A 23,181-nucleotide genomic window follows, 5' to 3' on the forward strand; every position below is an offset into this window, starting at 1 on the left:
ATCCAAAGCGTGCACGGAACACCACCATCAACAACGATCGGCAGATTCGTTGAGGATTTGTCCCAAGGCAAATAATTTAAAGGTGCCGCACGTCGATCCTGATGGTCACACGTTCTCGAAAGGAGGACATGGAAGGAATGTCATATGGATGGCTTATTTGTGAGTTGTCCACAATGTTTGTGAAGCGCTGCGATGACCAATGACAAGGTTGTGTCAAAACGTTCTGACTTGTCCAGGTTAAAGAGCTGCCATTCGCACAAAGAATGTGTGTGCAAACTTACCTGGAAAATACTTCCAGCTGCAACGTTTCCACGCTTGAACGTAAATGATTGAGTTTGGAATGAATGTTTGGCAGGAAAAAAAAACAACCGTGTCATTCAGGCCATCAACGCATAAGGACAACAAATCTTGATATATCGACACACTGCGTCAAAGAAAACGTGCAGATGTGAGGATGTCTTAACGACTACCTCCAAGAAAGGCCCTGCTGTCATTAAACATGTAAACATCCAAAAATCCACAAGTTCTTACATTTTTGAGAAAATGAGACTCAACTAACACCTGAGTCAAGGGAATTTGTAAGTGACTGAGAATTTCCGATGACAGAACATAATCTATATATTACTAAAACTCTCATCTTGTATGTATGTATGTATATTCCCAAAATACAGCCAAAATGGTACAGGATAGTGCAAAAAATTTCAGGCCACCTTACTCACCATTCTCCTGCGGTGTGCAGTATCAAGTTTCGTTCAAATCGGGCAACGAAAAAAATTCTTAAAAAATCAATTCCCGATTCAGTCAAGTACTCTTCAGGATTATTTGATCAATGCAAACAACCTCAGCGTTATAGTTGGCTGGAGCTATCTTTTTTTTTCTTGAAATGTTTTTTTCATCAACCACTGTCAACGGGAAGCCAACGGGTTCACGGGTCGTCGAGTGAGCAATAAAACTGCTTCAGTTGTTTCGAAAATTCCAAAGTTGGAAAATGGACACATTTAGCAACGGTGCATGTTAACACTTCAGCAACTTCAAGGTCGCGAGGATGCGTGTTACTGCCCGCTTCAATATGGCAAGGCTGCGTGTGACTACCCGCTTCAAGGAAGCGAGACTGCGTGTTCCAACCCGCTTCAAGGTAGCGAGGCTGCGGGTTCCTACCCGTTTCAAGGTAGCGAGGCTGCGTGTTCCTACCTGTTTCAAGGTAGCGAGGCTGCGTGTTCCTACCCGCTTCAAGGTGGCGAGGCTGCGTTTCCTACCCGTTTCAAGGTAGCGAGGCTGCGTGTTCCTACCTGTTTCAAGGTAGCGAGGCTGCGTGTTCCTACCCGCTTCAAGGTAGCGAGGCTGCGTGTTCCCAACCACTTCAAGGTAGAGAGGCTGCGTGTTCCTACCCGCTTCAAGGTGGCGAGGCTGCGTTTCCTACCCGCTTCAAGGTGGCGAGGCTGCGTGTTCCTACCCGTTTCAAGGTAGCGAGGCTGCGTGTTCCTACCCCTTCAAGGTAGCGAGGCTGCGTGTTCCTACCCGCTTCAAGGTAGCGAGGCTGCGTGTTCCTACCCGCTTCAAGGTAGCGAGGCTGCGTGTTCCTACCCGCTTCAAGGTAGCGAGGCTGCGTGTTCCTACCCGCTTCAAGGTAGCGAGGCTGCGTGTTCCTACCCGCTTCAAGGTAGCAAGACTGCATGTTCCTATCCGCTTCAAGGTAGCGAGGCTGCGTGTTCCTACCCGCTTGAAGGTGGCAAGGCTGCGTGTTACTACCCATTTCAAGGTGGCGAGGCTGCGTGTTACTACCCGCTTCAAGGTGGCGAGGCTGCGTGTTACTACCCACTTCAAGGTGGCGAGGCTGCGTGTTACTACCTGCTTCAAGGTAGCAAGGCTGCGTGTTAGGACCCGCTTCAAGGTGGCAAGGCTGCGCATTACAACCTGCTTCAAGGTAGCAAGGCTACACATTACGACCCGCTTCAAGGTTGCAAGCCTGCGTGTTACGACCTGCTTCAAGGTAGCAAGGCTGCGCATTACGACCCGCTTCAAGGTACCAAGGATGCGTGTTACTACCCGCTTCAAGGTGGCGAGGCTGCATGATACCACCTGCTTTAAGGTGGCAAGGCTGCGTGTTCCTACCTGCTTCGAGGTGGCGAGGCTGAGTGTTCCTACCCGCTTCAAGGTAGCAAGGCCAGGTCTGCCTTCGTGTGGCTGTGGCTGTGGCTGTCCACACTCCCTACCCGCTTCAAGGTGGCGAGGCTGCGTGTTCCGACCTGCTTCAAGGTGGCGAGGCTGCCTGTTGATACCCGCTTCAAGGTAGCAAGGCTGTGTGTTCCTACCCGCTTCAAGGTGGCAAGGATGCGTGTTACGACCTGCTTCAAGGTAGCAAGGCTGCGCATTGCGACCCGTTTCAAGGTACCGAGGTTGCGTGTTACTACCCGCTTCAAGGTGGTGAGGCTGCATGATACCACCTGCTTCAAGGTGGCAAGGCTGCATGTTCCTACCTGCTTCAAGGTGGCAAGGCTGTGTGTTCCTACCCGCTTCAAGGTAGCAAGGATGCGTGTTACTACCCGCTTCAAGGTAGCACAGCTGCACGTTATCACCTGCTTCCAGGTGGAAAGGCTGCGTGTTATCACCTATTTCAAGGTGGGAAGTGTGTGAGAAAGAAACTGTGTTTGGAGCATCGTTGTCTTAAACGGGAAGAAGAACAAAGCAACTTGCACAAGTTTGACATTCTCCCCGAGTAACAACACAGTTGGTAAAACGTTCCTGCGCAAACATGCATCTCCATGCTCAGAATCATTGATCGAAGACGTGTGTTCATGGAAGAGCAAGAAATGAAGAGAGACGACCAATCTAACACAAGACATGAGAGGACAAAGGACAAAATAGGTCCTTGTGTGTGTACACAACAAAAGTTATAGTTATCGGCAGGTCGAGACAATGTGTGTAAGTTTATTAACCATTACAGGTAATCCAACATCTCAACACAATGATGCCATAACCTTGCTAAGACCCTGGCACTCACCCAATATCACAAGTGTTACATTTTTAGCACACTCGATCGAATAAATTCATTACGAGTCCAAACATATGGGTGACAATGATTTGGAAATGTTCCTCACCCTCCTTCACCTCCCCACCCAATCTCTCAATCCCCACGTCTTCCACCCTCACATCATCATCATCCTGCCATCTCTTCCCCCTCTTTTCCGACCATTTCCACACTCCCTTCTCCCACTTACCTCCTTATACTCCTCCTCCTCCTCCTCCTCCTCATCTACTCCACTCCCACATCAGCTCCTCACTTCTTCCACTTCCTTACCCCACCCCCCCTCTCCAGTGCTCCACCACACTCCCTCTCTTATGCTCCACCACACTCCTTCCTTCTCTCCCTCTCTTATGCTCCACCACACTCCCTCCCTCGTTCCCTCACTAGTTCTCCATCACACTCCCTCCCTCACTCACTCTTCTGTTCCACCACACTCCCTCCCTCACTCTTCTGTTCCTCCACACTCACTCACTCTTCTGTTCCTCCATCCTCTCCCTCACTCACTCTTCTGTTCCTCCGCACTCCCTCCCTCACTCTTCTGTTCCACCACACCTCCTCCCTCACTCACTCTTCTGTTCCTCCACACTCCCTCCCTCACTCACTCTTCTGTTCCTCCACACTCCCTCCCTCACTCACTCTTCTGTTCCTCCACACTCCCTCCCTCACTCACTCTTCTGTTCCTCCACACTCCCTCCCTCACTCACTCACCTGTTCCTCCACACTCCCTCCCTCACTCACTCTTCTGTTCCTCCACACTCCCTCCCTCACTCACTCTTCTGTTCCTCCACACTCCCTCCCTCACTCACTCTTCTGTTCCTCCACACTCCCTCCCTCACTCACTCTTCTGTTCCTCCACACTCCCTCCCTCACTCTTCTGTTCCACCACACCTCCTCCCTCACTCACTCTTCTGTTCCTCCACCCTCTCCCTTTTGCTGCAGGTAATCTGTTCCTCCACCCTCTCCCTCACTCACTCTTCTGTTCCACCACACTCCCTCCCTTGCTCCACTTCATCACCCCCCCTCCCTATGGTGCTCCACCACACTCCCTCCCTCGACACCACCAATTCGTCTCCTTTTCTCCTCTTCTCTTCCCTTCCCCCCTTAACTTTCTCCCTTCTGTCCTTTCTGCAGCTCGAAAGATATGTAGCATAAATGTTGCATTATCCTTATTATTAATCATAATAAATAAATCAATAATAACGAGAACTGACCTGCTGGATGGAACAAGCCGAGACACCTGCCATGTCGACGCTGACAGATCAAGTCCTTGAAAATTGTCAGGCACTGTTGAGTTCTCATCCAGCTGAGGCTTTGTTAGTGAAATTGTTTTGTCACTCTGTAAGACTGAATCCAAAGATGGCTCTCCATTCACTTGTATCAAATCACATCCTTTGGCAATTCGTTCTGCACTCGTCCCTCCACCTTGAAGAAGAGTACCTTCAGAAGTGTCCATTCGCCACCGAGTGGGCAACACTTGTGTCGACAAAAGACCACCATCCATCATCGATTTTGTCTTACTCCCACTGGACCAGTTTGTTGCAGCGGATGTCACAAAATCGAACGGAGGAAAAGCCACTCCACTTGGGCTAACCATTGTCGGGAGGCCTATCAACGTTGAGCGTGGAGGCTGGGTGGGTTTGATGAATCTCGCGTGCCTCATCTCATGCCGTCTCAAATGATATCCATCTCGAAACTCCTTTCCACAGTATCCACACTCAAAATTGCTTTTACTTGGGATGAGATCAAGAAGGGATGCCGGTATTGGCCGTTCTTGGACCTTCTGAAGTTCCGCCGGAGGACTCGCCACCACTAGCTGAGGAAGAGGGTTCTTACGGGGTCGACCGCGTCCTCTTTTTGTGGGTTGCACCGGAAGAAGGCTCGGAGTGGTCGCAGCAACTTCGGGACCTTGAGTTTTACTTTTGGACATACCACAGGGTCTATCCTTAACCTCCAGGGTCTCAGTTCCAGGTTCAACCTTCACCATAGATGCTTTAACAGTATTACCTGCAGCAAAAGTTGGTTGCAAGTGCAAATTAAGCGGCAAAGAAGCATTCGTCTGTACTTGGTAAGAAAACCCCTTTGGAGCATGGAGTTTCCCCAAAGTATCGGAGTTGATTTTTTGCTTTTTGGAAAGGTCATCATTGGGGTCACGGGAACAAAGACTTTGAATGTCCTTTTCGGTCTTCACAACTATATTGAAGGGTGTGTTGTCACTACCGGTCACTTGCGAAGACAGCACCGGCGGAGTGATGGACGTGGGCAATAGAGGCACGGGAAGCGTCAACGTATACTTGTGACTATTCACCGGCAGCGAAGACTCTGCGGGATTATGCTTCGAGTCATTGGAGTTCGACGCGGCCTTGGCATCATCCTTGCGGAACTCGTTGTCCGGAATCAGTCCAAGAGCCAGGCAGAAGCTGTCTCGAGCTTTGGGCACCCGGATTTGAATGTTGGCCTGTCGGATCATCTCTTGGCAGATCTCGGTCACGGAATTCATCAGGAGGAACTTGGCCGCGGTCATCAACTCTGGAAACACTTCGAGGCGCACGGTGAGCTGCGACGTGTAGGCGAAGTCCAAGATGTCTCGGAATACGGCTGCGCTGATGGTGTGCATCTCCAGTTCCGAACCCACCAGAGGCATCGCTCCCGGACTGAAAGTGGCTTCGAAGTAACGGCTGCAAGCGGCCAGCACGGCCCTGTGAGCTGGAAACCTCTCGCCACCGACCTTGACGACAACATCACACAGATGGCCGTGACGACGCTGCACGTTGAGCTTCTCGAGGAGTTCAGCGCTGTGCCGGCCCACCCTGTAGGTGTACCGTCTCCGACCGTCCTCCATCACCTAACCAAGCAAAAGATATTATTTAAAATCCATCCGTGTGACAAAGTAGTGTGTTGCACACCACTACTCACCAAGTAGTGTGTTACAGCGGTGGGCACAAAATGATCTTTTTTTTTTTGTTGTTGGAATGTGGGTAGTACTGGACGACCTGGTTCGGGCCGATTATCACGTACCGGCCTCCAAGAGTCGAAATCCACAAAAAACTTCACCGTCCAGAGAAACACCAACAAACTGTGACTCGTGACACGTACGATCACGAACAAGCACGGCGCCAGGGACGAGCCTCACCGAGTGGTAGACATGGCAGGGCGAGCCCGAGCTCAACTTTCACCCAACGCACAGCAATACGTTCAAATAATAACAAACTCTCGGTCACAAAACGGTCAGAAGCGAATGTTTTTGGATCCTCGGAAGTTACCCGAACGGGTTGCGGCCTTAACGGGAGCAACAATGGGTGGCAAAAGGGGTAGAGACAATGGGCCGCACACTTCCCCCCCCTCCCACCCCCCCTCTGTGCTTGCCGCTCCCCCCCTTCCAACCCCCCCTTTTCGAGCCACACCGCGGAGCTGGTACCGACAAGTCCGCACGGACAGCACAGACACCGTCCGCGGACAAGAAGGAACAGCTTCTCGAGCAACGGACTGGTGGAATATCGTACAGGCCGCGATTCGAGCCGAAACCCCCCCTCTTCAACGCCTTGCTGTTTGTGCTTCACCTCAAGCCGCATTCGGCTCTGCCAGCAGGGGCGCTGAATCCCCCATGCTGAGAAACTTGCAACAACAACAACAACAATAAAAACAACAACAACAAGCGTTTTTCAATACCTCAGCCGTACATGGTGCTTATGTTCTGCTCTGCTCGCTGTGGTGGCTGTGGTGGCTGCTGGGTGACTCAGGCTGTGGTGGCTGGGTGTCTCAGGCTGTGGTGGCTGGGTGTCTCAGGCTGTGGTGGCTGGGTGGATCAGGCTGTGGTGGCTGGGTGGCTCAGGCTGTGGTGGCTGGGTGTCTCAGGCTGTGGTGGCTGGGTGTCTCAGGCTGTGGTGGCTGGGTGTCTCAGGCTGTGGTGGCTGGGTGTCTCAGGCTGTGGTGGCTGGGTGTCTCAGGCTGTGGTGGCTGGGTGGATCAGGCTGTGGTGGCTGGGTGGATCAGGCTGTGGTGGCTGGGTGTCTCAGGCTGTGGTGGCTGGGTGGCTCAGGCTGTGGTGGCTGGGTGTCTCAGGCTGTGGTGGCTGGGTGTCTCAGGCTGTGGTGGCTGGGTGGATCAGGCTGTGGTGGCTGGGTGGATCAGGCTGTGGTGGTTGGGTGTCTCAGGCTGTGGTGGCTGGGTGGCTCAGGCTGTGGTGGTTGGGTGGTTCAGGATGTGGTGGCTGGGTGTCTCAGGCTGTGGTGGCTGGGTGTCTCAGGCTGTGGTGGCTGGGTGGATCAGGCTGTGGTGGCTGGGTGTCTCAGGCTGTGGTGGCTGGGTGGCTCAGGCTGTGGTGGCTGGGTGTCTCAGGCTGTGGTGGCTGGGTGTCTCAGGCTGTGGTGGCTGGGTGGCTCTGGCTGTGTGGCTGTGGCTCAGGTTGGGTGAGTGTGGTGGCTGTGGTGAACTTTTACCTGCCGGGTGCCTCACCGCGCCAGGTGTGCGAGGAAATGCACGATTTCATTTTATCTCCACTGCGCATTTAATCGAGTAAAAAAAAAATTGCGCCGGCCATTGTAAAGTTCCTTTGGTGCCGATTTTACAACTCAATGACTTTCAATGTAACTGGAAATACTTTGGAAAAAAATATATAAAAATAAATAACCGCGAGAATGGCGGAGATGATAAATTAAAAATCACTTCTTTTTTTTGTATACGTAGTCGAGGCTCGTGGAAGAGCTCATACACATCTATCCGTCGAATTAACGTTTCATTTGCTCCAATAGCAGGCTGACTGGATCGCAATATATTACGGTGTAATCACAAATCAACCGGAACCTATACACCGCACCAAGCGTAAACAAAATATATCACACGTAAGTTTAAAGCTGAGCAAGTATAACGGTACAGATAAAATATGAACATATGTGGTTAAAGGAAAGAAAAGTATGAACAATTTAAATACAGCATTGGTGTATTTTTAAACGAGTGACATTTGATAAAGGAAACAACAACAACAACAACAACAACAACAACAACAACAACAACAACAACAACAACAACAACAACAACAACAACACGACAACGGTGGCTCGAGGATCTCAGCGCTTTTCACAAGAGACAGACAATTGGCAAGAAACACTCAGTCATTGTTTCCCCAGTCCCTCCGTGACTGGAACCAGATACCACCATAAATATACCGCTACCTCTTCATACTTCAAAGCACAAACTAAATCAAATTGAAATTCCCAGACACGCACAACGCACATAATTACCATATAATCATGAACCATTGAACCTATAACGCTCCATAAGAGCCGGGTCATTAAGGGAAGAAGAAGAAGAATAGGATCAAGAAGAAGAAGAAGAAGAAGATTAAGGATGCAGAGTAAAGTACACCGCCCAGCGCGCTGCTGCTTGCTTGGTCGGACGTTGAAAGTGGAATTTTGTGCTTCGTTAAATATTCCACTGACACGGAGGTTGGAGGTACGCGTTGGATTCATGTTATTGACCGCGCGAACACAGAAAACATCGGAAGCCTTCACAACAGACCGACACGCGTCTTCCGGTGTGGTCACTGTACGGGGTGGGGCCTGCTTCCGGTCCGGTCGCTTTTGGGAAGACGGAAGCGGAATTTGTGCGTTTCCGATATTACACCCTCCCCTTGAAGGATGATGAAAATATGTATATATAAATAAATATATAATTCCATGTTCAGGTGTTCCATTACCAATGTGCTTGCTATCGCTTGCCAATCAAGCCGTTCCTTATCAATGGATTCGTTGGAGTGCTTGCTGGAGTGCTTAAGCCGCTTGTTTTGTTTGACATTGCCAACAACCACATCATCGTCTTCGTCTGTCGTTTCTCGTTTCTCTTTGGTATCTTTTTAATTTTTTTTTTTTTTTTTTTAAACAAAGGTCCTCCTTTAGCTTTCTTTCTTTGTTTGTTTCTTTCTTTGTTTCACCTTTCTCTTTGAGCTCCCACTGAAGTGCTGCTGATCCAAGTTTTTTTTACCTGCCTGTTCATTCCAACGGAAAACTGCCAAATGACTGATGACGACGTTGCAAGTCATTTACATATTGGAACACTTATTTATTTATTTATTTATTTATTTATTTTTTATTTTTTATTTTTTATTTTTTTTTTGCCGACAGACACCGTCGTTGTTTCGTCGATTAATTTACGTAAATTAGAAGAAAAATTGCGTGACCTAATTTTTGAACGGCCCCATGTTGTGGGAGAATGTGTCGGAGTGGTGCTGAAGTGACGTCCACCACACTGGGGTCTCCTTGGGTTAATCTGAGGCGGTCCCTTCGGGTGGGTGCCTGGAATGTTCTATCCCTAAGAGAGGATGATCACCTGTCTCTGTCATCCTCTGAGCTCAAGCGTTTGGACGTCGGTATTGCAGCTCTCTCTGAGGTTCGGAGACCGGATTGCGGCGAGATCGTGGTGGGTGGTTTCACCTACTATTGGTCTGGTCACTCTGATGGTTACCATTCCCAAGGAGTTGCTGTAGCTGTGTCCAATAAGCTGACTCCAATGATAATTGAGGTAACACCGGTCAACGAGCGTATTATGAGACTAAGGATTCGTCACTCCTTAGGTGTCATTTTCCTGGTCTCTGTCTCTGTTCCGACTGAGGTGAGTGACCTCACCGTGAAGGACACATTCTACGCCACGCTCGAGTCTGTGGTCGATCAGTGCCCCAGACGAGATACACTTCTCGTCTTGGAGGATTTCAATGCATCGACTGGAACTGATAGGGAAGGTTATGAGACGTGTGTTGGTCCCCATGGGTCAGGAACTATGAACCTGAATGAACCTTGACGATGCAAGAAGTCATTGACTAAGGGTGGCCGGTTCATGGTTTCAGCGCCCACAAGCTCATCGCTGGACTTGGTATTCCAACGCTGGCGGTGTGGCAAAGGAGATTGACCATGTCCTCATTGACGGTCGTTGGAGGATGATCCAGAACTACAGGGTCTACCGGAGTGCTCAGTTCCTCAATACCACAGACTTTTAGGAGCAACTTTTAAGTTGCACCTTAAATTCAGGAGAATGGTACCATCCTAGCCTGGGCTGGATGATGGCAAGCTCAAGGATGAGAGGGTAGCTGAGGAGTTTGCGAACAGGCTGAGTGGAGATTTGGGGGGTCTGGGTGCTTTGGGGGATCCTGAAGAGTTGTTCAGTACCTTCAAGACCACCGTCCTTGATGTTGCTGGTGCATGTCTTGGAACTCACCGTTGGGCGAAGAAGAATTTTGTCTCTCGAGGGACACTGGATACCATTGACCAGAGTCACAGGGCCAGGCTGAACGGCAGAGCTGAGCTGTTAAGGGAGTTGAGGTGTAAAATTGTACGTGTGCTGAGGGTGGACAAGGAGAACAATATGTGAGGAATCTGTGAGGGGGTAGAGCATCACCTGTGGTCAAATGATTCTCTTCTGCTTACAGGAGAATTTGCGCATTGCATTGCTCCAAGCCCGTCCCTTGGTGCACTGCAGTCATAGCGGAGGGTGGTGGACTCTTGACAGAGGAGTCCGAAGTGAAGGGCCACTGGGCCGGTTACTTTGAGCGACTGTACCAGGCTGATCCACCAGCAGCAGAGTTGGATGTCAGAAATGTTACTATTCCTATTGCTGACCCTCCAATGAACTGTGATCCACCTTAGTTTGTGGAAACAGGCTGCGGTGAACTGGTTGAAATGGAGTAAAGCTCCAGGGATCTGTGGCATCCATGCTGAACTTCTCAAAGCTGGTGGAAATGCTGTACTCATGTCGTTGCATGCAGTTCTGTGCTCTGCCTGGAACACAGGCATCATCCCACCTGACTGGAAGAAGGGCCTTGTTGTCCCTCTCTGGAAAGGGAATGCTGATCGCCAGGACTGCAACAACTATCCAGGGGTGATGCTGCTCTCAGTGCCGGGCGAGGTTTTTGCTCGGATAATTCTTGGTTCTGTTCGCCACCATCTGCTTGAGCACCAGCGCCCAGAGCAGTCACGCTTTACACCAAAGATGTCAATGATTTACCGTATCCTTGCCCTTCAGGTCCTCACCGAACACAGACGAGAGTTTCGGCAGGGGCTGCTTGCAGCCTATGTTGATCTCCGTAAAGCGTTCGATTCAGTGAATCGGGATGCCCTCTGGAGGAATCTTGGTCTTCATGGGGTGCCACCAAAACTGATCAAACTGATGTTTCAACTATATTCTGGTACTGAGAGTGCTGTGAGATGTGGTGGTACCATCTCTGACTTACTTCCAGTTGTTACTGGAGTTCGTCAGGGGTGTGTGCTGCCCCCCACACTTTTCACTACTTGTATGGACTGGATTATGGGAAGGATGTCAGAGAGATCAAGCTGTGGTGCATCGTTTGGGAATGTTAAGATCCCTGACCTTGATTTCGAAGATGATGGAGTCATCTTTGCGGAGACTCTGGATATCCTTTTTTGGGGGCCCTCGAGGTGCTCAATGAGGAGTCAGAGCTGCTGTGATTACGGGTTTCCTGAGTCAAAACGAAGATCCAGGCTTTCAATGACATCTTGGATGCTGCTATGTTGTCTGTACCTGTTTTTGGTGAGTATGTTAAAGTCACAGAGAGATTTACTTAACATTCACAAAATCAGATATCAGACATGATCAAGGTGTCTCTGAGCAATTTGATTGTCCTCAAGTTTGATCCTGTAAGACAACGATCCCGTGTTGTTGTGAACCCTTCCTGGCAACCATGCCTCTCGATGGCCAAAGTTTTCCGCAAGCTGTTCGGGTTTATCAAGCGATTACATCCACGGCCCTGTGAGGAAGCAAAGGGCATTAACTGCATGCTTGTCCTGATTAAGTCAAGGGCTCGATTGATGTTGGTAAAGTGCCGGCGCCATGTCAGGTCTTAGACAGTCCAGTCTTGGCCGAAATCAGCAGCTCGGCTGGCGTCACCCCTATTGTGTTGTGGGAAGCGATGTGGTGTGAAAGGAATGGATGGAGTAGTCTGGTCTGGAGGATTCTATGATTTATTTATTTATTCAGAGAAAACGACTTTTCTGACAGAGCTTTTGGGAAGTCCATTTGAGGCTTGAGGGTGTGGAATAACAAACTTATGGATTATACCATTCAAGCGAGGGAATTCAGCAAATTCTGAGCTCGAGAAACTGGTTCCATTGCCATTAACAACTATGCGTGGCAAATTGGTCTCAACTGGAAGCACATCCACCATCTGCAGGCTGCTAGATTGCCACAGATATCAGGGCATATCCTCGTGAGATACCCAAACATCTTCAGGGATGAACTAAGGACATTGACAGTCCATCACCGAGCTTCATATGCGATCGGCCTCCTGCAAATCCTTCCAAATGAGGATTACAAGGAATTCCGCACCGTCAACACACGTCATGGTCTTTACAGATGCAACTGACTCAGTGTTAGCATGAAATCGGTGCCAGGAATCTACCAGCATTGCGTGGACAGCCTGTCTGCTACTGAACCTCACGTCGTTTACCAAGGTGACATCCCAGTCATGAGCCATTCAGAACGCCATCATGTTATTATTTATTACACAGCACATTATTTCTGACTCTGGACTACACTTGTGGAGAGACAAGTGTGAGTTAATGGTTCCACCAGTGACCTATTTGGGTCGCCGTATCGATGATGAAGGTTTCCATCCCACTGAAGAGAAGATCAGAGCAAACAAAGATGCCACCACACTCAAGGTTCACATTGACATGCTCCGATACTACAGGAGATATAGTACATCCCAAACATCACTACAGTGCTTCACCCACTGTGTTGCCTCTGAAAAAGGGGAGTCAGTTGGAAATGGGACATCCTGGAGTCTTGATCCTCCAAAAAGTTGAAAGACATGCTGCAGTCTTCAAATATGTTGGTTCATTCCGACTTGGGCAAAAAAGATCGTCCTGTCACGTGATGTGAGCTATTACCAATGATAAGTTTGTTTGGTCCTACAAAAGCTACCTCAGATATTTTACCACCTCGGATCATATGCCAGTCACTTTCGCTTTTGCCTGACAATTACATCATGCACAGACCTGGCTCCTCAATTTCAAATTCCAATGCAATGAGTCTGCCTTTTCTGGACATAGTGTCCAACACTTTTCTGGATCCTCCAACACCCAGCAGCGTGATATCTCTGATAGATGTTTTGGATGGTAACCCCATTGATGCAAACAAAATACGAACATACACCAGGCATGGTCTACTCTCCAACGTCGTCCGTGCCACTAAGCAAGGTTGGGGTTTCCTACGTGTTTATGACCACAAATTGCACCCATACAAAACCAGACAGCAGGAACTGAATGTTGAGAATAGCTGCATGTGGAGATGCAGGGTGGCCATTCCCCTCTCCTTCTGTGCTAGGATCCTAGATCAGCTCGACTGTTGACATCCAGGCATTGTTTGGATGAAATTGCTAGAACGGAACAATCTTTGGTGGTCTCACCTTGACTCTGATATTGAACAGTGAGTGAAATGTCCCTGTGAAGACTCCTCCACACACCGTTTGGAATGGTTCATGAAGTCATTGAGAAGGTTCAGCTCAATGACGCTGGACCCATTGAAGGCCGTGTGAGCATCATCATTACAGATGCTCGCATGAAGTGGATCTATGCTTGCGTAATGCATGCGGCATTCCTCGACAGCTACCATATCGAGACTTCGACAGTGTTTGTGGCCATGTAGTAGCTGGCAATCGGTGGATGTTTCCCTTGGATGCATGGGTCATTTAGATTTCCCCCTCCCCCCCCACAGGCTTTGCAAAGCTGCTTCACTCATGCGTGAAGACAGCAGCACCAGTGTCAACCTCCATATTAACTATAACCAGCAATATCTCAGACTGGCTACCCAATTTGACATGAAACAGGTCATACAACTGAGAACTGTACCTGTCGGTGGTTATCAGATACCTACTACTACTCCTATTATGCACAATGCTGTATACAGGGTGTCGGTTCTGCAGAAGCAGTTTATTTGGCGAGGGTGGTCACCCTCAGTCATGTCTTTCTTGTTATATGCAGAAACAGTCAAATAATGGGTTTTATGTTTTCCTTTCCTCTCCCTCCATTTTTGAGGCAAGTACGCAGAAGCAATATGACCCATCTTGAAGCAATCGTTAAAAACAGAATTCTTGAAGCGGCATGTTGTGGGAGATTGCTCACTGCTGCAGCAGAAGCAGCGGTTCTTCGGTGTGCCAGGACCCGAGCAGTTCTTGGATGTTGTGGCATTAAATTTTGCGGTTGGATGGTGCTCCACCCGGGTGACGGATGACAGGGCAGCTCCAAACTTGCCCGGTGTTTATCAAAACCAGAATCGAACGCTCAGAGGTGAGTTTGATGTTACTGAAGCACCATACCTCTCCAGATATCTACGACCACTACTATTATGCACACTGCTGTTTCCAGTGTGTCGGTTCTGCAGAAGCAGTTTATTTGGCTAGTTTTACAATCTTGGATTGGTAGCCACTCCAAACGCAGGATACTTGACTGACTGTGCAGGAATTCAGGATTTAGCCAAGGTGTCGGTGATGGCTCATCTACTCTTCTTGGGCGTCGATCGGTGGGGAATGCAAGGGGAGACACTTGTTAGGGGTGGGGGGGGCAGCATATTAATTGTCTCCCCACACTTTTTGGTGGACTTTAAAAAAGATGTGTGTACCTAAAAAGGAATACAAAGCAGTTTTCCTTGCAGTGAATTTAAGACAATTTAAGAAAAGAGCGGAATATTGACAGATTGGATGCTTGTTGGGGACGTTGTTTTACTTGAATGCTGTACAGCCTGAACCCAATTACATTCAGCCGCAACTGCTCCTTGGTGTCCACCACTGCGTAAGCATATTTGGACCACACTTGATAGTGCGAGTTGACAACACTTGAGAGCTTGTCCAGTTTCTTCTTCATCATCATCATCATCATCATCATCATCATCATCATCATCATCATCATCATCATCATCATCATCATCATCATCATCATCATCATCATCATCATCATCATCATCATCATCATCATCATCATCATCATCATCATCATCATCATCATCATCATCATCATCATCATCATCATCAACATCAACATCAACATCAACATCAACATCAACATCAACATCAACATCAACATCAACATCAACATCAACATCAACATCAACATCAACATCAACATCAACATCAACATCAACATCAACATCAACATCAACATCAACATCAACATCAACATCAACATCAACATCAACATCAACATCAACATCAACATCAACATCAACATCAACATCAACATCAACATCAACATCGCAATTTGGTGTCTGTCTTTGGACGATGCATTTGGTCGTTAGTTATCAAAACTCAATCGACCTTGCCAGGTGGACAAAGGATCTGTCACCTCATAAATAAAACTCGTCCTCTGTTCTGTCTGTCTGTTCGCGTTTTTTGCGAGGACCAGTGGGCCGACGACCACCACATTTGGTACACAGACCAAGTCCGACCCGGGGATTGCCGAAGGGTATTTTGATCCACCACCTCAGTCTTTATAGGCCCTGAAGACCCTTTAATACCTCCAATATCTTGAAGGCCCTGAAGACCATTAAGACCCACAAGACCCTTAAAGACCCCAAACACCCTGAAGACCCCTAAGACCTTTTAATACACTGAAGACCCTGGAGATGTTGAAGTTCCCGAAGAGCCTTAAGACCTTTTAAGACCATTAAATCTTTAAGATCCTGAAGACCCCAAAGAACCACAAGATCATTTAAGACCTTATAGAACTTTAAGACCATGAAGTCCTTGAAGATCCCTAAGACCCTCAAGACCTTTTAAGACCCTTTTGACTCCTGAGACCCCAAAGACCCCTTGCACCCTTCAGACAGATTAGACAGCTTGGACCTTTGAGCTTTAAACCACTTGGACCTTTTTAGACCCTTTTTACATGCTTGAGAGTTTCGATTCTTTCGTCCCTTTCGACGCCAACAACAATTGGAACGTACCCTTGAGATCATATAGATTTGAGAACCTTTTAAGCACAACACACAAACATCCATAATCTTCTTGACTATATATTTTTCAGTAAGTAGTGTGCAAACTCGGACCACGCAGAGTTGGGTGGGTCGAGTTTTATGTATTTTGTACACCTACATTTTAATATACACCCTGCAAAAAAGTGTTTGTGGAGGTGGGAGTCTGGAGGGGTGGGGTGGAGTGGATGGGAGAAGAGGTGAGATGAGTGAGGTGAGGGTGGGAAAGTGAAGGGTGGGTTGGGAGAAGGTAGTCGGAGGCAGGGGAAGTAGTGGGGTGGACGTCCGGAAAGAGGGGGGGGGGTTGTTGGGAGGAGGGAGGGGAAGGGTTGTGGTCGGAGTCCGGATGGAGGAGATGGGTGTGAGATGAGGGAGGGGAACGGGTGGGAAGAGGGACCCGGGTACATTTGCTACTAACTCGTAAGCCAAAGGTTGTAGCAACTTGGTTTCCTCATGCACTTCCACCCCCCCACCCGCACCCACACTAACCAGATGGCTGCTCCATGTAATGCTGTTCCAGATGTGAGGCCATATTATGACAGGCCTTCCATCACGGTTGTTTTTTGCCTTAATTTTGAATATTCAGACATTATTATTCGCCGGTGCCATTATGTTTTCGGGTTGTCCGTCCGTCTGTAGGTACGTATGTCCCCCCTACCGTAGGTATGTACATGGGAATATAACATATTCTCTATTAACACCGCTAACCCCACTACCCCACTCCATTTCTCTTTCTTTTTCCCATCCTTGCTCCACCCCTCCTAATACGGTGCAGCATACTCCCACACCTCTCTCCTTTCTGTCTCCGAAGGTATCTGGATGGTGGTTATGCACAGATGGTGGTTATCTCCACACATATCCAGACAGAGGTTATCTCGACACATATCCGAATGGTGGTTATCTCCACACGTATCAGGTCGGTGGTTATCTCCCAAAGTATCTGGTTGGTGGTTATCTCCCAAAGTATCAGGTCGGTGGTTATCTCCCAAAGTATCAGGTTGGTGGTTATGCTCGGATGATAGTTATCTCTGCACGTATCCAAATGGTGATTATGTCCCAAAGTATCTGGTTGGTGGTTATGCCCGGATGATGGTTATCTCTGCACGCATCCAACCGATTGTTATCTTTGCACGTATCCAAATGGTGATTATGTCCACATGTATCTGAAAGTTGGTTATCTCCACGCATATCTGAACGGTGGTTATCTTCTGATGGTGATTATCTCCATACATGTATGGACGGTGGTTATCTCCGAACGTGTCTGGATGCTGGTTATGTCTGGACAGACCCTCCCCTCACACTGCCTTCCCTTCCCCTCCCTTCACACTGCCTTCCCTTCCCCTCCCCTCACACTGCCTTCCCTTCCCCTCCCTTCACGCTGCCTTTCCTTCCCCGACCCTCCTTGCTCCTCCACCCCTCTCTCTCTCTCTCCCCTCTTTTTCTCCCCCACCCCCACCCCGCGCCTCTTAGTATACCTGTTGTCTGGATGGTGGTTATCTCTGGAGGTGTTCGGATGGTGGTTATGTTTGGACAAACCCTCCCCTCACACTTCCTTACCTTGCGCTTCCCTCATGCTGCCTTCCCTTTCTGCACACTTCTTCGTTCCCCCCTCCTTGCTCACTCCCCCACCCCTCCACTCCCTCCTCTCTCCCTCCCCTTCTTCTTACTCGCCCGTCTTAATATTCCCGTCAACAAAGTGATGGGTTGTATTTGCTCGTGATGCAATAATGTGGGCAGAGTCATATCTGGCGATGTCGCGCGTAGAAGAGATCCCCTTCTGGTTTTCAGTCTGCTTTGTTGCTTTAGACTCGACTGCAAAAGGCTCACAATAATTCCGATGTTTTATTTGCTTTTTCCGTTTTGGAAAATCTTTAGCACTTGGAGCGTCGTTTGCGATATACATATGCTGTTCTCATCACCTGGTCACTTCATTGGATTTTAAGTCAATTTACTGTTGTTCCTATTCCTTTCTTGAATGCTTTGATTTTGTTTTTTTTGGTTTTTGTTGTTTTTTTTGTTCCTATTCCTTTATTTTTTTGGACTGCACACAAAATAAGATTGTTCCCCTCCCCCCCCCCCCAAAAAAAAAATTCCCCCAAGATAAAGTAGCACAAGTAGCTATAAAGTGCTCAGAAAGGAGGGCTGTCCATCCTCCCCCACTGGGGCCGGCTGTTCACCCCGTCGAGGCTCTTCTCACCAAAACTCGATTTTTGAGACTGTAGCCGCCCTACATAGTTTTATAGTGAGTCACAATTTTTTGGTGCATTCTGCTCTTTTATGGAGAGCCATTTCGATATACCTGTGTTTTCGGATACATGCTGGTGATAAAAGGAATCAATCGTTGCTGCTAGTTGTTCCAACACTTTGACGATAGTTACACAATGGCCGAGATATATACAAGTGCCGACGACCTGGAAAGGGCCAATTAATACATGGGGGAGCAGGAAATGGACCTGGAAAGGGCCAAGGGCCGCATCGAGGAGCTGGCACCAAGTCTGGACAAAGTCTGGGAATGCATTTGAGGGCTATAAGGCGGTCGCGGCTCTCAGCCACCAAAACTCGCCTCCGTGGCTGTAGCTGCCCCACAGTTTTTAAAGTGAGTCACCATTTTGTCACATTCTGTCCTCTCAAACAATGCAATGTTGGTGCAGTTTTCTGTGGAAACCCCATATATTTAGAGAAATATTTCACCAGACTTATACACTGGTGAGAATAATGGCAGTTGGCCCTCCTTTCACTGTTTCACAGGTGATGGCAGTGTTGGCCCACGGTGACCACATATAAAACGTAAAACAACTGAAGGAGTGTGGCGCCAACAACCTCAATGAGGAAATGGCCGAGGCAGCTGGTGGTGGCCACATAGAGATTGTGCAGCTGTGCGAGAAGTGGGATGTCACCGACTACAAGGCCATGATGGCTGCTGTCCACGGTGGCCGCATAGAGATCATGAAACTGCGAAAGGCGTGAGCACCAACAACTTCAACCTGGCGATGGCCTGTGTGGCCGGCAGTAGCCACATAGATATTGTGCAGCTGTTCAAAAAGTGGGGCGCCACCAACTTCAACATGGTAATGGGCATGGTGACCCACATTGGCCACCCAGAGATCATAATGTTGCGAATTCGCGCCCGCCGGCGTGCGAACGGCCGCATAACTCGAATCGTGGGACGTCGCCCACCGGACGGACAATTCTGTCGTGACCCTCTCGGAACAACGCCGGGAGCTAGTCACGGGTGGGGGTTTAACCCCACCACGACCGTGCCAATTGCCCACCCGCGCAGGATAGGGTTGCTCGCCAAATTCGATCTACCTAAGTACCTGCGCGGATGGTCGACCGGGCGATCGTACCACGCCACAGGCCGACTTCGGACACAAACTGCTTAAGCGGTCCGTTCCGTGCTACAGTGATAACCGAGCAGTGTTACTGTCAGCCTTGATGGTTCCGATTAATTAGTGGGATGTTGCACCCACTACGAACCCCTTTCCGTGATGCAAGATGGAGGGTCAATAGAGAAAAGGCAAAGCGAAACGGGCACAGTTCAACAAGCAAGCATTTTATTCACACGCACACACAGACAAGCACGTAAGGCACGTATTTACAGCCATACACAATCAAAATGCACATAAGGCAATTAAAACAAAAGAAATGATGCAGAGCTACAACCGAATACGCGTACACATGGCAACACTTAAACAGTTCTACTTTGCGAGATACGGCGCCACAAGATCCATACAAAAACCCCAAAGAAAAGAAAGAAAGAAGTCGCGACTTCCCTTTGGCTGGTGAGTCCCTCTCCCGCGACCGTCAGCATGGTCGCGCCCGGCTCCGACCTCCCTCGCGGCCGGCGAACCCTCTCCGGCACTCCCCGTCCGGACGCACAGGTCCACCTCGCAACGGGCGCCGCCGCGTCTCCCGTCCGTGCCTTCGTGATAGGGCCGCTCGCCAAGGCGCGGGCACAGGACCTCTTCCTGAAGACCAACTCTCCACAAAAACCAACCGAACCACCAGCCAAGACGAAGAGGAAGAAAAAGCCCTCCTTGCGCCCGCCCGTGCCCGTCTTTTATCGCCCGGGGCTCCGCCCTTCGCCCCGCCCCGTTCTCGGCTCCACCTTCCTTCGAGAGGGTTCCCGAAAAGGGCGTTCCCTCACGCTTTCCCTCCACCCCGCTCCGTCCGGGGGCCGAGGGAGTCCGTTTTTGGCTCGAAGCCAGAGAATTATTCCCCCAAAAAGAGACCCCACCTTTACATGACCTCTGACCTTTGACCTGCATCGCTCTTCCTCCACTCCAAAGCGCGGGGAAGTCAGACGGGAAAGCAGGCGGGAAAAGCCCACCGAGCATCCTTGTTGGTTTTTGTTTGTTCCTCTGCGGAGATCGTAACCGCAGGGAGTCTGTTGAATGGCGAGTGGCGAAGATGTGGTAGCGTAGATGGTGGAGGTGGCGTGGTTGCAGTGTGGTTGGCGCTGTGATGGGGATGGCGTGGTTGTTGAAATGTTGTGTGTTTGAAATAAAAGATAGAAAAAGAAAAACGCCTAACTCAAAGGATCGCATAAATTCCCTCTATACAACAGGTTTGGGCTAACTACACATGTACTTAGAGATATCTCACCAACAGGCCCTTTATAGTGTAATGCGAATTTCCACAGCCATAACAATAACCTTGCTGGAGTTGACCACATGATGGCTCGCATCACATTGGATGCCTTATATAATTGGTGGCTTTGACACTGTGGTTCCCATGTCCTGCTGGAACAAACCAAATGCACTCAGGACATTGGTTGAAACAAACCAAAGGGGAATCAATATCATTTATAAAATTATCCACCATATATATATATATATATATATATATATATATATATATATATATATATATATATATATATATATATATATATATATATATATATATATATATATATATATTGTTGCGGTCTTCGCGCCCGCCGGCGTGCTGACGGCCACGTAACTCGAATCGCGGCACGTCGCCCACCGGACGGACAATCCAGTCGTGACCCTCTCGGACTAACGCCGGGAACCAGTCACGGGTGGACCTTTCGGTCTCACCGCGATCGAGCCAATCAGCCCCCGCGTGGGATAGGGTTGCTCGCCAAATTCGACCTACCTAAGTACCCACGCGGAGGGTAGACCGGGCGATCGCACCTCGCCGCAGGTCGACTTCGGACACGGGCCACTTAAGCGACCCGTTCCGTACTATCAGAATAACCGAGCGGTGTTATCGTCGACCTCGACGGTTCGATTAATTATCGGGCGTATTCAGCCCACTACCAACCCTTTACGTGAAGCAAGATGAGGGTTCAATGGAGGAGAAGACGAAGCGAAGCGGGAGAACAGTTCAACAATAAAGCACATTTATTCGCGACGAACGGAAAGCACACAAATACAATTCCACCAAATGCACACAGAAAAAACACAATTCCATTTACACAAAAAGCAAATATAAAAGCGAAAACAAAGCAGAGCTAATACCGACTACCGAGCACACGGCAACACTTATACAATTCTACTTCACAGACGGCGCCGACAACACATACCCAAAACCAAGGAAAAGAAATACCCTCAAGGATGAGGCAGGCCTGAGGCCGAGACCGGGTCGCGCCTACCCGTCTGGTGATGAGACGCGGAGCGGCGATGGCGCCTCTCTCCGCGGGCCTCGCGGACAGTGTCAGGCAGGGGGTGGGAAAAGGGGCCCCCTTGGTCGCACTATCTCAGCGCGGGGGAAACAGGAGGGGGTTGCTGATGCTCGGGGTATAGAGGATCTTTATTATCCCTGGTGTGCGTCTCCACCTCGGCCAGGTCGCGCTGCCGGCCTTCCTCGGGCGTGCAGCTCCCGGCACCGTCGCGAGCACCCCCTCGTCTGCCTTCGCCGCTGCCGCCTCTCCGCCTCTGGACTCTCCACCCTGGACTCTTCTTTGGGCTCTCCTCGTTCGACTCTCTTCAGCTTCTCCAGCTACTGCAGGCTTCGGGCTCCAGACTTCCACACTCGTCCCCTCCGTTCCGACTCCTTCTCGTTCTGCTGACTGACGAACACCGTCCTTTTATCCCCCCGTAGCTTCGCCTTTGACCCCCTCCCTTTGACCTTTCACCTCGCTCCCCATTGGCCCGAGAAAAAGTGGGCGTGAAGGCTTTTGATCCACAAATTTGCATATATCGATCGTTCTGGAGGCGGGGCCAAATCGCCCCTCGCTCACCGATTGGACGGCAAAAAGTGGGCGTGTGTCGTTTTTGATCCGTTTTTGAAGCACAAAATCCGTGATTTTGTACACGCTGTTCAACGTGCGCCCTGCACGAGTTCAACACCGGTACCCACAGCGGGGCAAGAACGGTGGCGATGCTACGGTTGCGAGGTGTGACGTGAAGGTCGTGGCGGTTGTGGTGAAGCGGCGTTGTGGTTGGTGGTTGATGTTGTGGTTGTGGTGGTAATCATGGCGGTTGGTCCAAAATAAAGATAGTAAAAGAAAAACGGCTATCCTGAAGAGTCGCAGCTCGCATAAATGACATGTATTCCCACTAGACAACGGGTTTGGGCCTAACTACACATGCACTTACCGAGATACCTCACCTAAGGGACCTGAATGGTGGTTTGCGAATTTGGTAACCACAACAATATATATATATATATATATATATATATATATATTATATATATATATATATATATATATATATATATAATCACAAGCAAAATGGCTTATCCAAATTGCAATACCCTTGGTTCCAAAGATGTTTCCAAGTGAGGAAACCTTTTCTAAGTAACAAGAAATTCGATCAGGAGATGAGCAAGCTGCAAGCCATCTTGAAATGGGGGGAGTCGAGCATTGGCACTGTGGATAACAGAGTTGAAACCAATAGAGATAAGCTATGGACTGACAACCATCCTAAAGATGTGAAGGTGACAAAATTGATGCGTGGGCTCCAGCATAGCGAGTAAGGGACATACCTGTGGAGAACGTCTTCCCAGCTTTGTTCGACCATGCGAGCTACAAGAATGTCGCAATGACAGGAGCAAAAAATACTATGCCGACGATCTTGTGTAGACCCCACAAAAAACACACACAAAAAAATCCCCCTCTCGAGGCACACTGCAGAAGAAACACGATAGTCAGGAAGGCATATCTCCAAGAATCCATACATATATGCACACATGCTACAGCACATCTGCAGCTGTTCCGC

At 49.2% G+C, this 23,181-nt stretch overlaps 1 protein-coding gene and 1 long non-coding RNA gene across 5 annotated transcripts in view; one reads left to right on the forward strand and one right to left on the reverse strand.

Annotated features, from left to right (window-relative positions):
* LOC147011160 (POZ (BTB) and AT hook-containing zinc finger 1-like) overlaps nucleotides 1–8,372 on the reverse strand; it is an 88,052-nt gene extending 79,680 nt beyond the window's left edge. The window contains exons 1-2 of one of the 3 annotated variants that reach the window (XM_085858889.1): nucleotides 8,263–8,372; nucleotides 4,237–5,867 (exon numbers count right to left, since the gene is read on the reverse strand). In XM_085858889.1, coding sequence (XP_085715015.1) covers nucleotides 4,237–5,867; nucleotides 8,263–8,313 — 1,682 coding nt within the window. In that variant the 5' untranslated portion in view covers nucleotides 8,314–8,372. Of the gene's footprint in view, nucleotides 1–4,236; nucleotides 5,868–6,040; nucleotides 6,378–7,461; nucleotides 7,481–8,262 lie in introns of those variants that run through there. The other 2 variants (XM_085858891.1, XM_085858890.1) reach the window with 2 other exon arrangements.
* Nucleotides 8,361–20,814, forward strand: LOC147011161 (uncharacterized). 2 transcript variants are annotated; one of them, XR_015052209.1, is made up of 3 exons: nucleotides 8,361–8,624; nucleotides 14,067–14,313; nucleotides 16,803–20,814. It is a non-coding gene; the product is annotated as an uncharacterized LOC147011161 (long non-coding RNA). The 2 variants fall into 2 exon arrangements; XR_015052208.1 differs by having other exon boundaries at nucleotides 8,362–8,624; nucleotides 14,062–14,313.
* Nucleotides 20,815–23,181: the final 2,367 nt, after the last annotated feature.

Source organism: Eptatretus burgeri, chromosome 16 (assembly GCF_056783735.1).
Source record: "Eptatretus burgeri isolate ZD-2024b chromosome 16, Ebu_testis_v1, whole genome shotgun sequence".
Classification (NCBI taxonomy): Eukaryota; Metazoa; Chordata; class Myxini; order Myxiniformes; family Myxinidae; genus Eptatretus; species Eptatretus burgeri.